This window comes from Rhipicephalus sanguineus, chromosome 9 (assembly GCF_013339695.2).
Source record: "Rhipicephalus sanguineus isolate Rsan-2018 chromosome 9, BIME_Rsan_1.4, whole genome shotgun sequence".
Taxonomy (NCBI): Eukaryota; Metazoa; Arthropoda; class Arachnida; order Ixodida; family Ixodidae; genus Rhipicephalus; species Rhipicephalus sanguineus.
In genome coordinates, this window is record NC_051184.2 from 79,600,891 (window position 1) to 79,615,004 (window position 14,114).

The window sequence follows — 14,114 nt, forward strand, 5'->3', positions numbered from 1 at the left end:
ATACGTGGAATGTCTACTTTATGAATGTGATCAAGCCGATGTGAGGAAAATTATGCTAAAAGTATAAACAAGGAACGAAGCACAGGGTAGTGATATCACAGTTTTTGAAAAATACAAATTTGTGACTACATTGTGGGTAGCGAAGGAAGACTACGAGTAACTTTCATTTCTATGACACTAGTGTTGCGAATACAGTTTCCTGAAATGAAACATCCAGACAGATTTGTACTGCCCGAATATTTCGCATTCGTGTGATGTTAGTGTTTCTCACACAGGGGAGGCGTACGTGGGATCGACACCCCCAGGCGAGGTTATAATGTGGTCTTGTGCCGCACGTCAATAACACACGAAGTTTCAGCTGAGGTGTCGGGTCAACGCAGCCCGGTGTTTATTCACGCCTCGCATTCGTAGGGTTAGAATCATCGCGCCACATGGGCGCCGACAATACAATAGCAAAACTGCCACAGTCTAGCACATGAAGTTTTGCCCGTTCTTTCGAATTAAATTTGTGAACAGGCATGGTACCTCTGTTGAAACAGGTGATCGTGCCTGCTAAATCGCATAGGGGTATCTGGAAGAGTTAGGAATTTATTGCACAGGCTTCCTAATCTTTTTTCCACAGCCTCTATTATAGTTACTGAGTTAATATTGATTTTTACACTCTGAGTTAGACATTTAGAGCCAACGCACTCGCATATCTGGACGACAGGTTATCCTTCATTATCGACAGTTGTTCCGCGAAGGTCAAGCTGGACTGTAATTATGTGTTGAGGCCGTATGTTAATTGTGCGTTCTTGTTGCCGTGCTGGAACGCACTGTCAGCCAACGATAAAAAACAACTTAAATCTATAGCTTCTGAGCACTATCACATAAAACCGCCGGTATGGCGATGAAAAATTAGCTTAAAACTTGCACAATGTCCCGCCATGAAACAAATGTTTGAGGTTCACATGTTCGTCATACAATGAAACACCTTAATGATCTGAATCTCAAGTTGAACTAGCCATGTTCCCGGAATGGAAAAAAAAACAGCAGAACATGCGAGAGATGAGTAAAAACAGCATGTTACCCACACATGCACTCTGTTAATCATCCATCATAATTTCAAATCAGAATTCAGTGATCTGCGTACACACCGTTTCCCGTGCTCACAATTCAGCTCTCCGGTTACACAAAAAGCACCAGTACAGACAGTTCGGATTTAACTAAAATCATTTTTTGTGTACAGCTAAGTCACCATGCAACATTATGAGGTGTACAAAGAGGAAAACACCGGGAACAATCGTACGCATCCTTCGGCGATGGACCATTGAAAAGAGTTCTGACGATGACGTCAAAGAAGGCTATACAACGTTGCTTACTACGTGCATTTCATTCAGACGTATTTCACGAAGAATAAAACACGCTTCTCACACGCATGTTTTTATAATTATTTTGTTACTTTAAGAACAGCAGCATTGGACTGTACTGCTTTTCTGTAACGTCTTTGAGTAAACGTTGACTTATACGACTGATTATAACAACAAATTTGACATATACGACCACCCACGCGTGCTTGTTATGAGGTATGAGGCTAGTTAAATATCTGAAAACCTCACCTAACTAATAGCACCTCGAAATTCACCACCTATAATATTCGAAGGTTATTTATCCCAACTTCTTTTTTGTACTGGAATGACCGATTGCACATTTCATATTTCGGCAGCGAAAGGGTACACAGCCATGTGAATGTGGAGGTGCCCATGTGCGGTTGTCGTTAGGTATAGGTAACTTACATTTCTAAAATATCTCCTAATAGCACGTAAAAACTAAGCATTCTTGTTCATCGATGGTTTCGTGTTTAAACTTTTTTTCTGCGCGAATGAATTATTGCACATTTCGCCAGTGAGGGGATACAGAGCCACGTGAATGTGGAGTTGCTCATTGAGACATCTTTTTTATAAGCGATTGTGTTCTCTTTTAGGCAGGCTCACGCTTTATCGTTTCTGTGCGTGCGTTGATGAGTTTTAAGATCTGACGATGTGGTTGATGAATACTCACACATCTCGCATTTATAAGTCCTCTCGCCCGCATGAGTGCGTTCATGTACACGAAGGTGTCCTAGCTGTGTGAAGGACTTCGTGCATGATGTGCAATTGAAGGGCTTGTCGCCTGTGTGAGTGCGGCGATGTCCATCGAGATTACCCTTTTGTGAAAATGATTGATCACATAAGTCGCAATGATAGGGCTTCTCGCCTGTGTGAGTGCGGCGATGTACATCGAGATTACCCTTTTGTGAAAATGATTGATCACATAAGTCGCAATGATAGGGCTTCTCGCCTGTGTGAGTGCGGCGATGTACATCGAGATTACCCTTTTGTGAAAATGATTGATCACATAAGTCGCAATGATAGGGCTTCTCGCCTGTGTGAGTGCGGCGATGTACATCGAGATTACCCTTTTGTGAAAATGATTGATCACATAAGTCGCAATGATAGGGCTTCTCGCCTGTGTGAGTGCGGCGATGTACATCGAGATTACCCTTTAGTGAAAATGATTTATCACACATGTCGCAATGATAGGGCTTCTCGCCTGTGTGAGTGCGGTGATGTCCATCGAGATGACCCTTTCGTGAAAATGACTGATCACATATGTTGCACTGATAGGGCTTGTCGCCTGTATGCGCCAGGCAATATCTCGCGAGATTATCCTTCCTTTTAAATGAATTGCCGCATACTTCGCACTTGTGGCTTCGTTCCCCTGATGTTTTCGTGCCGTGGTTGACGTCATTGTAGACGCCGCTGATATCTTCGCGTTTTCCCCTATGTGTGGAGCCAGTAGCATCCCTGCGAGTAACCAGACAACAGTATCTAATACGGCACATAGATTGCTTTTTGGAAGGACAGCATCCTGCTTTTCTCGATGTAAATGTTGGCGAAAAGGTTATAGCTTTAATGGGATGTCGATTCGCTTGAACTTACTCCTGTGCATCGGGAACTTGCCTTCTTCCATCATTTGCTTTGTTCAGCTACAGTTGAAGACTGGTGCATTCGATGGCCGGGGGACGTTGAACGTTGAGAAAAGAACACAGCTGTCCTTCTGATCACATGCATACAAAACTGCATCTTTATTTTAAGAATAACGCCTACTTGTACAGTACAACTCAATGGGAAAGACGGTAAATACAGTTTTCTGGTCAAAACATAAAACAAAATTCTCGTGTGTCTTAAACGTACGTGAAGGAAAGAAGTGGAAATTTTAAGGGCTCGTTTTTCTTTGATATACGCAATATTAATGAGCACTAACAGACAATGCCAAGGAAAGTATAGGGAAAGTTATTAGTAGTAAATGCAATGTAAATGTGAAGAAAGAAAAGTGGAAGAAAAGATAGCTTGCCGCGGGCAGGGACCGAACCTGCGACCTTCGAAAAACGCGTCCGATGCTCTACTAACTGAGCTACCGCGGCGGCCATCGCCCCGTCCACTTTATGGGGTGTATATCTGTATTTAAACGTGGGAGCGTCAGTCAGCGCCGCCAGTAGCTTTTTTAAACGTTCACATTTACATTACATTTACTACTAATAACATCCCCTATACTTTCCTTGGCAGTATTGTCTGTTAGTGCTCATTATATTGCGTATAACAAAGAAAAACGAGCCCTTAAAATTTCCACTTCTTTCTTTCATTCATAGCGAGGGTCTCATTCTGGCAGACTTGATGCTTTCAAGTAGTGTCCGAAGGGATTATTGGTTAGCTGCCAGCTCGTAATAAGTTCACGTGCTACGTGACGCCAACAGTGGGAAGAATAGTGTTTCACATCCGCCGTCTTGGCTACAGGCGGCGCTGACTGACGCTCCCACGTTTAAATACACATATATACCCCATAAAGTGGACGGGGGGATGGCCGCCGCGGTAGCTCAGTTGGTAGAGCATCGGACGCGTTTTCCGAAGGTCGCAGGTTCGGTCCCCGCCCGCGGCAAGCTATCTTTTCGCCCACTTTTCTTTCTTCACATTTACATTACATTTACTACTAATAACGTCCCCTGTATTTTTTTGGCATTATTGTCTGTTAGTGCTCGTTAATTAAACGTACGTGGTAATTAGAAGTCTTGAGGATAAAGTGGCGAGGCGTGCCCTCGGACGTAAAGCTGTATGTATTGAATAAGAGCATGTCGCATAGCAGTTAAGCAGCAGCTTACAAGACGCTTTCATTGCTACGAACATCTAGGCGACATTTGCTTGGCTAATTATTGATAATAACTAATCTTAGCTGACATTGAGCTCTTACCTGACCACATCCTGACAAAGACAACATACTGTAGTTCGGTATGCTCATTGCAGCTATAAGTTGAATGATTTCATAACCAACCAAACTTACCGCGGATCGATTGCTATCTTTCATCTCACAGTGAAAACACATTTAATGGATCATGACACTTTACTGTACTGTAACAAATGTAACCAAAGTGTGCGCTTTCCCATCCTTGACTCCGGCTGGTATCCGTTGTACACCGCGAAACGCATTTTGGTGCTACTTTTGCCCCGTTGATCTGTACGTTTGTAAAATTGTACTGATTCCCGTTATCTCCAAAACACTACTGAGGAAATATCGCGCTGCTCATCAACGCACGACTTACGAGTAAACTTAGTCACCGCACAAAATATACTGCACCAAACCACAATATGTGCAAAAAATATTATTAGAAAAAACAAATAACAAACGAGCGACTTCGCTGGAGCACCTTCACTGGCACTCTTGCAAATTAAGGTTGCAATTATGTCACTCTTTACAAGCCTTAAATTTACGTTAGTGCTACTCTACGTTACTTTTGTCTACTATAGGTAGATTACATAGCGCAGTTTACAATATCAAAGGACATCATTTTAAAATGTTTTGACTGTATATACATATTCTAAGTAGTTCAGGCTTCCCTTCCATACAACACGCTATGCTGGAAACTGCCGCTGATGTGGCGTGTGTGGCTATATATAATATATATATATATATATATATATTATATATATAATATATATATATATATTATATATATATTATTATATATATATAAGGATAGCAGGACCGGCGCGGAAGTTGTGCGTCAAACTTCGTTGAACTTGTTCTTGTGTTTTGCCCTTGGTTGCCCTAACATTAAAGGTTTATTAATAAATGGTTTTTTAATCACCTCGACTTCGACGAGCAGCCCGTTTCATAGGAGTGGACGCCGAATCCCCAGAATATATATATATATATATATATATATATATATATATATATATATATATATAATATTTGTGGGCTCATGACCGGTGATCGGCCGATCCCTCAGCAAGAACTCGGAGGCCGAGAAGAACATATACCTTTACTAATCGGAAGCCACAGTCAGACTGCTGTCTTGGCGAGCGCGAGCGCGCCCTAGGCTGTTCTTCGCCCTCTTCTGTTCTTGCTGCAGCCGCCAGCGCCCCCGCATATTTTACAGACGACATCGTCGGTGGAAGCATAAGTGAACGGAAGATGACGCGCGTTCCCCGCCATTTGAATAGGTTCGATGGAAATACCACTTCATACGTTGCTCTTACCTCACGTTGTTTCCAGCGAACGCAGCTGCCTCCATGCCCGCGCGGCTTGTGCTGGGGATTGCGTCATCACAGGCGCGGCTACTGGACATTGGAAGCGGCAAATGTGTCTCCTTTTCGGCAGTACGCACACGCTCTGAAAGCAAAGGTATGGGTTCGTCAGTGTGAAACAATAATTAAACACTGACTGGAAAGAAATCGCAAATGTCAAAATGTTCTAGTGAAGGCGTGACAGGGAACCCAATGATAATTCCACCAGCCTGAAGACCAATAAATGGGGCCAGAAACCACAAATTGTTGTCCATGAAAATGTCGAGCGCGAGCTACGGGAGCTCGTGGAATATTTCATTCTTAGGATCTTTTACCGTTTCCCGTCATTTCATTCAACTTGCAGTGCACGCTTCGTTCTATATTTTGTCACGTTTTAATATTGAATCTATTCACTACTAAAGTGTTATGTAGGCCTTTATAATTACTCGAAAGTATCTCTGAAATTCCTATGAAAATTGGGGGGGTGCTATCACCCTCTGTAAAGTCGTTGTCGCCAGGCGCATCGTGGTTTACGTAGTTAGATTTGGTGCCGCCGAGATAGAGTTGTCAATGTGCTTCTGAGGTGGCGCCAGTGGCGCCGCCTGGCGGTAGTGAGGTTGCGCGGGGTCGTGAGGAAGGGAGCTCTTTCTCTTTTGGGACTTGGCGGGGGGATTTGACGATCGTCTCTCGTGGAATGTCCGTGGGTTCCATAGCGCTGCTCGCATCCGCATAATTCCCCTGGCAAATCGAACGACGAGAACGCCGCTATAATGGTACTTTGTGTCTGTCATGTTGTTTACGTGTTGTATCGGCATTTTATTGAGTTATTTGTCACGTTACCAGTTATTTCTTAGATTCGGCTCGAGATCTCGCCGTAATGTAAATGCTGTTAAGAAATGTCCATTTGTTCGTTGCACTAAGGTGCGTACGGTGTTTGTTCCGAGAGTGACGATTTTAGATATCCTACCAAAATTGCAGCATATATAAGAAACATATGTGTAGCATATTTTTGCCTAATCGTCATTCTCAGAACATATGAAATTATTGGAGTTGCATACGAAGTCTTTGAATAATTCGGGCGGAAATAGTCACTATTTTCCCATCATATAGCCTCTCAGTAGTTTGGAATGCAAACGAATGTATGCGCATCACATATAGACGTCTGTTTCTACCAATGAAACTATAACGCTGTGAAATTAGCTTCTTCGATGACGTGCAGGGCGAGGCATGCGTTCTGACACTAACGGGAAAGCTTCCCGCGCATACCACAGCGGACGGCTGCGCCATCGTGCTCGTTCTTCGTTGTCTTCAGTTTTGCGTGGCAGTTGACATGGGAAATCCTGCAGGCAGAAAACATTTTCGTCTTGGGTGACGCAGCAACATCGATAACAAGGTCACGAAGCTATGGCAATAAATAAGACAAAGTGCTGACGCCACGTACAAATTAACTACAGACGAGCGTATGTATAACTTGTCGAATATGCGGTAGCAACAGAACTTCAGTTGCGCCAAAACATCGCAGTGTTGCCCGAAAGGCACTCCTGTAAAGCAGCGAAGAAGTTTCTTTTACGTTGTAAACAGATTAGGGCTATTTAGAACATTAACGCTAAGCATTGCACATTGAAAACGACATGTGTCATGAGCACAAACGCACAAGAGAGCTCACTCACGATTGGATTGTAGGTTTTCGGCCTGCTAGTAGAGCGCACTTAAACCACATTATTGGGCATTGTAAGAGCCCGCTCTCCTCCCCCGTAACCTTTGTGAAGTTTTAGGTAGCCGGGAGCTGTGCCGGGCTTACATGCGCTGCTAGAACCGCGAACTTCAGGAGGCTATCTATTGTTGACCTGAGGTGCTAAACGAGGCCTACCACGAAGTGGATAACCTCCCTCGCCCTCTTCTCGCAGGCCCTTTCTATTTTAAATGGAGCTGTTTCTCTTCTCCTTGATGCGGATACCTTTTACATTTCGCTACATCATGTCTGCCCCACACACATCACGTCAAGTACACTACTTAGATAGCATCGCATAGCAAGGCATTCTACTTCATGAATCGCTGTGTCAGGCATGCTCTTGCGATCACAAATGTTCACATTACTTCAAGGATCGTGGTGGCTGCGAGTTTGCCCCCTCTAGTATGCATTACGAACCTCACAATGAGAGAATACACTTTCCTATGACTCTATCCTGTACGATGAAGTTATATGGTGCTTAGTGGCACAAGGCCCAGTTGCCGCCGAAGAGCGCAATGCTTGCACATATAAAAATAAACGGTCAGATGGTTCGATGTGGAATCGCTGTAGAGAGGTCTAGAAGTTGATAGCTGTAAACTGCTTAAATGCACTTTAAATAAAAATATCATAACTCTGGTAGTCGATTGGAATGAGTATAACGCGTGCAATAAGGTTAAAATAGCGCAACATGGAATTAAGGGGATATAGAGCGTGGGGCATATCAGCGTTGTTAGGTGCCTCGTGTACAAGGACGGCACTATACTGTAGTTTGCCATCAGCCGGTCTCAACATTTCGCTCTAAATGCTTATTTAAGCAACTTCTACGATTACAGGCATTCTGCGATAGGTACAGAAATGTTATCTGAGTAGGTTTGTTTTTTTTTTTTCATTCCTGCATATTTCACACTAGGTTACACATAACGAAACTCAAGTACTCTCGGACAAGCAGACCATAGAAGTGTAGATAGCTGGGCTAGTTGGTATGGATCCATGGGAGTAAACAGCGCAAAAATCTAGACGACGCACACAGGAAGAAAAGCGCCTGTTCGTGTCTGTTCGCGCCTGTTCGTGTCTTTTCTTCCTGTGTGCGTCGTCTTGATTTTTGCGCTGTTTACTCCCAAGGCGATAGAACGTCATTTTGGTGCAATAGGTACCTAGGTACCTCAAGCGTGATTCGTGGCATCATGCGTTCTGTCAATCCTTCGTGAGCACCTTAATTGAATTGAACTTTCTTCAAAATGACCCTTACTTCGCCTTGGTTACCGTAGAGACCTCCATGTTCCCGCAGCTTGCACTCAGCATTGCTTCGTCGACGTTCCTGGACTTCGGAAGCTGCAAGTTGGTGCTCCCACTCTCGGAACTTTCTATACATGCGTGAAAGCGAAAGCATTTGGTAATCAGTGATAATAGTTGGCGAGGCATGAGTACAATATGACCTCAGAAAGGAGCACATGTTTTAGTTTGTGACGTTGTAGCATTTTTTTTTTTTGTTGCCTAGCCAAACGTTTCGTGGACGTTGCTCAGCATTAAGCTAGCTCCTCGTATTTCTCACCACGCTTTTGTGGTGACCTTTCTGTTCAACTGGCTGTTCGGCGTGAGTCGTGGGTACAATCCTGGCTGCGGCAGGCGTTGTTCGATGGCGGTGAAATGCTAGAGTCCAGTTTATTGCTTGATGCTGTGCATGTTCAAGAAGACCGGATGGTCAAAATTTCCGGAGCCCTCAGGATCAGCGTGCCTCGTTATGATATGCTGGTTTTGCCACGCTAAAACCCACATTATTTTTATTCGGGGGTGGCTCCTGCATGCCATAATATAAAGCGAAAAAACATGCACGAACCGACAGCCTATGTATTGATTGTCGTTAATACAAAATCCGGTAAATCAGGACCGTCACTGTTATTGTCTAATTTCCAACTTTACATTTGGCCGTTGATACTCAAATATCTTTGGTTACCATAAGTGCACCTAACTGGGGACACAATACATAGATACCTTCTTTTCTGGCCTACAAAAACGCCTTCTGGTAAAAGTGACAAGTCTGTCACTGTATGTAGGGTGTTTCAAGAAATGTGTTCGAAAATCCTTAAAAATCAGGGAAATGCGATATTTGTTCGATGCGCTCACAATTACTTGTGTACTCGCAGGCGTGTTAAGGTGACTAAATGCATTATTTGGGACTGCAATATTCAGAAAAGGTAAATTAATAACTTTTATTATTTGAAATATGCGGTTATGTCATATGAGTGCATTGCGCCGAAGAGGAGTGTTAGTCGTGGCGTGCAGCCTGCCTCCAAGCGTTCTGATCACCCTGCGCCACGAGCCACCGGCGTTGGTGTTCGTTGAGGGGCGAAGCTCCTTAAGGTCGAGGCTTTGAAGCCGTTGCGCCGTAGCCACGCGCTAGTATCATCATCTTGTATGAAATAAATATTGAAAATATAAAATTAACAATAAAAATATCTTAGGTTCGAGTGATAATCGAACCCAGGCCGTCTGCGTGGCGAGCAGGTGTTCAACCACAGAGCCACTCCATTGCTTTTTTTTCCTTTCATGGTATTTATTACAAATGTGCGTAATTTGCATACATAGCGAACAAGATACTCAAGGCGGCCTTTGCAAGCGTACACAAGCGTTACACAGAAAGAAGTATAAAATAACTCTGTCCTAAAAGGGTAATAAAGCAGCACGCATTAACGTTATTGCTGCACAAACATACGCGTCATGTGTACAGGTGCCACAGTACGAGATGTAATATCGCAGTGAAACTGAGTACAAGCGTATACTGCCATTGGGCGTCACACCATGTGAACTGCATAATGAGTTGATGGTTTAAAGCCGGCTACCCATTTCAAGAAGCACACACATTACTGCGCGTATTCCCTTACGAACACGTAATGGGTGCATCGCAACATCGAAAAAGTATCACGCGCGTAATTGCTGCTGGTTTAAAATGCCACCCATTACAAAGGGCATACGCATTAGTGCGCGCATTCTCTTACACACACGTAGTGAATACACTGTTATAAAAGTGCTGTTAAAGAGGGTGGAAACCTTTACCTTTACTATAGGTATGTCGAGTGTGTGTGTGCGTGTGTGTGAGACCGGGTGACTGAACATAATGAAAAGCGAAACAGAGCCCGATGAGGATGGGGCAGGTTATCGCTAACACGTTCCACTCCTAAAGGCGAAGCTTAAGGTGAGAGCTCGAGAAGCCGAACCGAGATGCCAGCGCCGGCAACAACAAGCCACCGATGCAGAGGTTGGTAGCGCATCGGAATGTATGGAGGATTTACAGTTCACCAGAATTACCACCGGAGCTTCGCCCACTCATCATACTTCACTTCGTGGATATGGCGGGATCTTTTTCAGCTGCCCGCTGGCCACGATTTACGAGACGCTACATAGCCGCCTCCTTCCCCAGTCCGTAGCGCGATTCAGATTGAAATACAGCAGAGGCGGGAGGAGAAAATAGACTCAATATACATGAGCTGCAGTTTCTGTGTCCGTAGGGCAGCCAGAGTCGTCATCGTCAGATACGTAGGCTAACTCACAGTTCCAGCGGGCGGTACTGAGAACCTCGAAGCGGGCGGGGAGCGGACCGAAGAGATGTTGCGCGCAGCAGTGATGCAACCCGTCGAGGCCTTTGCGGTAGCGGGTATCGGCGAGACCAGCAGTGGCCACAAAGAAAACAGCTCAGTGAGGACGGTGTGGAGCTCGGTGATCGCTCGTGTGGGCAGGCGTTGCAAGTGGTGCATGTTCGACACAGCGGGCGTGAGCGTCGGTGACAACTTGACGCTGAGTGCGCGTGGTTCCGGAATGGGCATGCAAGGCGACGGACTCTGAACGACGTGCCGGAATAAAGGTCCTGCTTGAGCCCTACGATGAATTATGGGAAGTGCATCTTGTAGCAGGCTAGTGCGTCGGACAGGGATAGGCTGGCGGCACGAGCGCGCGGTGCACATGGCTGGACCGGACGCTGGCACCGTCTGTCGCGCGTCAAGAGGAGGCCATGAATTTGAGCGACACTGGCAATAAGCACAGCGTTGCCAAAGATTTTGTGAGGAGTGCTTACCGGTTTCGAGCTCCTTGGCGCTGTCACCCGAAAGGCGTGGCGGCAAGTCGTTTATCACGGATTGCGCGGGCTCGGCTTCATGATCGAACGACGCGTAGGTGGATATTAGGACACCTTGTACATATGCCACAGAAGAAAGTCTGCGCGAGGCGGCATGTTGACTCATAGGCGGGCGGCTCCATCACCGGTAGAGCTGGTCAGTTGGCGGCAGTCGGCGTCTAGGTGGCAGTATCATCGCTTATGCATGAGATATAAGTTCGCTCGCTTCGGGTGCTACCCGCGGTTTCCGCAAACACGTGAGAAATGAAGTAGGGTTCTGTATCGTACGCGGCGTCAGCAGGCACGGTTGTCGTCAGGCTCACCGGGGTCTCAACAGACATCTACTGCTGATCCAGAGGTTGGAGGTCAGATGGCATAGGCTGTGATACGTCATTTGAGACGGCGGCCGAGGAAACCTAACCCTTGTCACTATGCCACGAACGTGCTCGATGTTCAAGTCACCATTCCGCCTCGCTCCAGCATCATAATTCCCGTTGGCATCGAAACATCTCAAGACATCCAAGGTTTAATCGATACTGATACGCGTTTGCTGCTGGACCGTCACATTTGCGTCGCAAGAGGCGTCACCATGTTGCGTAAAGCAAAAGTAAGCGTGATGCTCACGAACTTCAGCCAAGATCACAGCCACCTCAGCTGGGGCGCAACGATACCAAACATTGAGGAAATAGTGGCCGTCAGCGGTTCGTTTGCATTTTCAGATTCTGACTAAGCTACAACGACGACCCCGATGCCTCAACCATCCTTCGACGCCATGCCACGTCTTGCCACTTCCTAACAGCAACGGCTCCCATGCCTTCCGCAGCAGTACAATGACAGTTTCTTGTCGGCATAAAGACTTTGACAACCACAGACGCCACTAGCTAAGCAGGCATCATAACGGAAGAAAATGCTCGACCACTCCTTACGCGAGAACGAGAAGCTATTTCGCGACAAATCGACGAAACGCGGCGGGAGGACAAAATACAGCCTCGGAAGAGTCGGTGGACATTAGCAGTTGTCTTGGTGAAGAAGAAGGATGGAACTCTGCGTTTCTCTGTCGATTACCGCCACCTTAACGAAGAAAGTAGTATATCCGCTCCCACAGATAGATGATACCTTGGAAAGACTCTGTAACACAAAGCTCTTCCCTTCGACGTATCTCAATACGAGCTATTGGCAAACTGAAGACGACGAGAGGGATCGCGAAAAGACGGTCTTTACAACACCTGAAGGTAACGCAATTTTGTCTTTGCTCGGCGCCAGCGACGTTCCAGCACTTAGTGGCCACCGTGCTGGCAGAAATAAAGTGGCAGACTAGTCTTATCTACTTGGATGACGTCATCGTCTTCGCCCCCAGCTTTGGCGAACACCTCCGAACGCCTTGCAAAACTAGTTCAAGGTATCAAGACTTCCAGACTCACCCTGAAACTAGAGCTTTTTGTCCTTCGGCCACGTGATTAGCAAGTTTGGAGTTCGCGCCGACCCAGGAACACCTGCTGGTCGGGGCGAAGCGGTGACATGAACAACTCACAGGGTCCCATATGCACTGAGGCAAGACGACTTGAAGAAGAAAGCCATCTTTTTCTTCTCTGTCCTTGCATTTATCCTGCCCCGCCTCCCTGCGAAAGCTTTCTGCACCTAACGCGGTTTGCCACTGCCTCTAGGATCGGAGGCACCTCGCCTGCTTTTGCACTGCCTGCGTGATCGGCCCACCTTTCACCAAGCTACAATATCATGTGATGACGTCAGCCTGTGACGCGGCGTAATGTGACGTCAAAAATTGTGGTGATCTGGACAGTCATAATGATGTATTATGATAAAGTAATCACGGGATGACTTTTTTGTATCACTCGTCTGTCCACCGCCGACGGAGGATGCTGACGCGGGACGCCAGTCATGTTTCGCATTTGATGAGGCATTTAAGGCTTTCGTCTTGAAAGTGAAGAGATGTGCTTGAATTTACCGTAATATTTGTTAACGATAAAAAAAGTTTCTTGACGACACGACTTCTCTAAAATGGATATAATGCTCAGTATATAAACAAGACTAAAATGAAAAAATAAGTCCTTGTTGCAAGAAGACCTGAACAAACAGCGTTAGTTTATTTCTTGTGACAACTAAGGGTAACTATTTTTCCAGCCGTACTTCAGCTCTAGTGCTTGAGGAATAAAAAATTTAGCCCACATATGTTTCTCAGGATGTTAGTGGTTAGTTCGAAGCATTCAGCCAAGCCCAGAAGTACCGCGAGAAATTGTCCGATTCCCTTGTCGGGAGACTATTTCGCTGCAAAGTTGTGACGTTCCTAGTGTGCTTATTTGACGCGTCTCCGGGGGTTTTGGCTATGCTTGTATTTAGCACCACATTTCGGACAACAATACGGCCTTGTGTCTGTATGCATGATGTTGTCTCGTTTGGTTGTCTTCGCGGGAAAATTTGCTTCCGCACACGTCACACGCAGAAGACTTTTCGCCGGTGTGACTGATGTAATAACTTTTCAAAATATGACACTTGAACAACTTGCCGCATGTTGGGCACCGATGTCTTCCGTGCATGATGGTTGCTGTACTTATGGTTCTCAAGTAGGCCGGACAGGTGAATCGCTCCATGCAGTATGAGCAGGCCGCGAGTTTCTCCTCGGCGCGGTTTTTCCTTGCGGCTGGTTCGGTGCTTCGGCACTTTTTCCAGGCCGGAC

The 14,114-nt window shown here is 45.7% G+C and overlaps 1 protein-coding gene and 1 long non-coding RNA gene across 2 annotated transcripts in view; both read right to left on the reverse strand.

Moving 5' to 3' along the window:
* Positions 1-1,960: 1,960 nt before the first annotated feature.
* On the reverse strand, positions 1,961-2,659 carry LOC119405662 (zinc finger protein 239-like; the record flags this gene model as incomplete). The annotated part of the gene is made up of 1 exon (XM_037672503.2): positions 1,961-2,659. A coding segment is annotated over one exon (690 nt), but the record flags the coding sequence as incomplete, so codon positions are not given.
* A 14-nt stretch (positions 2,660-2,673) lies between these two features.
* LOC119404192 (uncharacterized) overlaps positions 2,674-14,114 on the reverse strand; it is a 15,707-nt gene continuing 4,266 nt past the window's right edge. The window contains exon 3 of the long non-coding RNA XR_005186208.2: positions 2,674-2,825. This is a non-coding gene — a long non-coding RNA (uncharacterized LOC119404192). The remainder of the gene's footprint in view (positions 2,826-14,114) is intronic.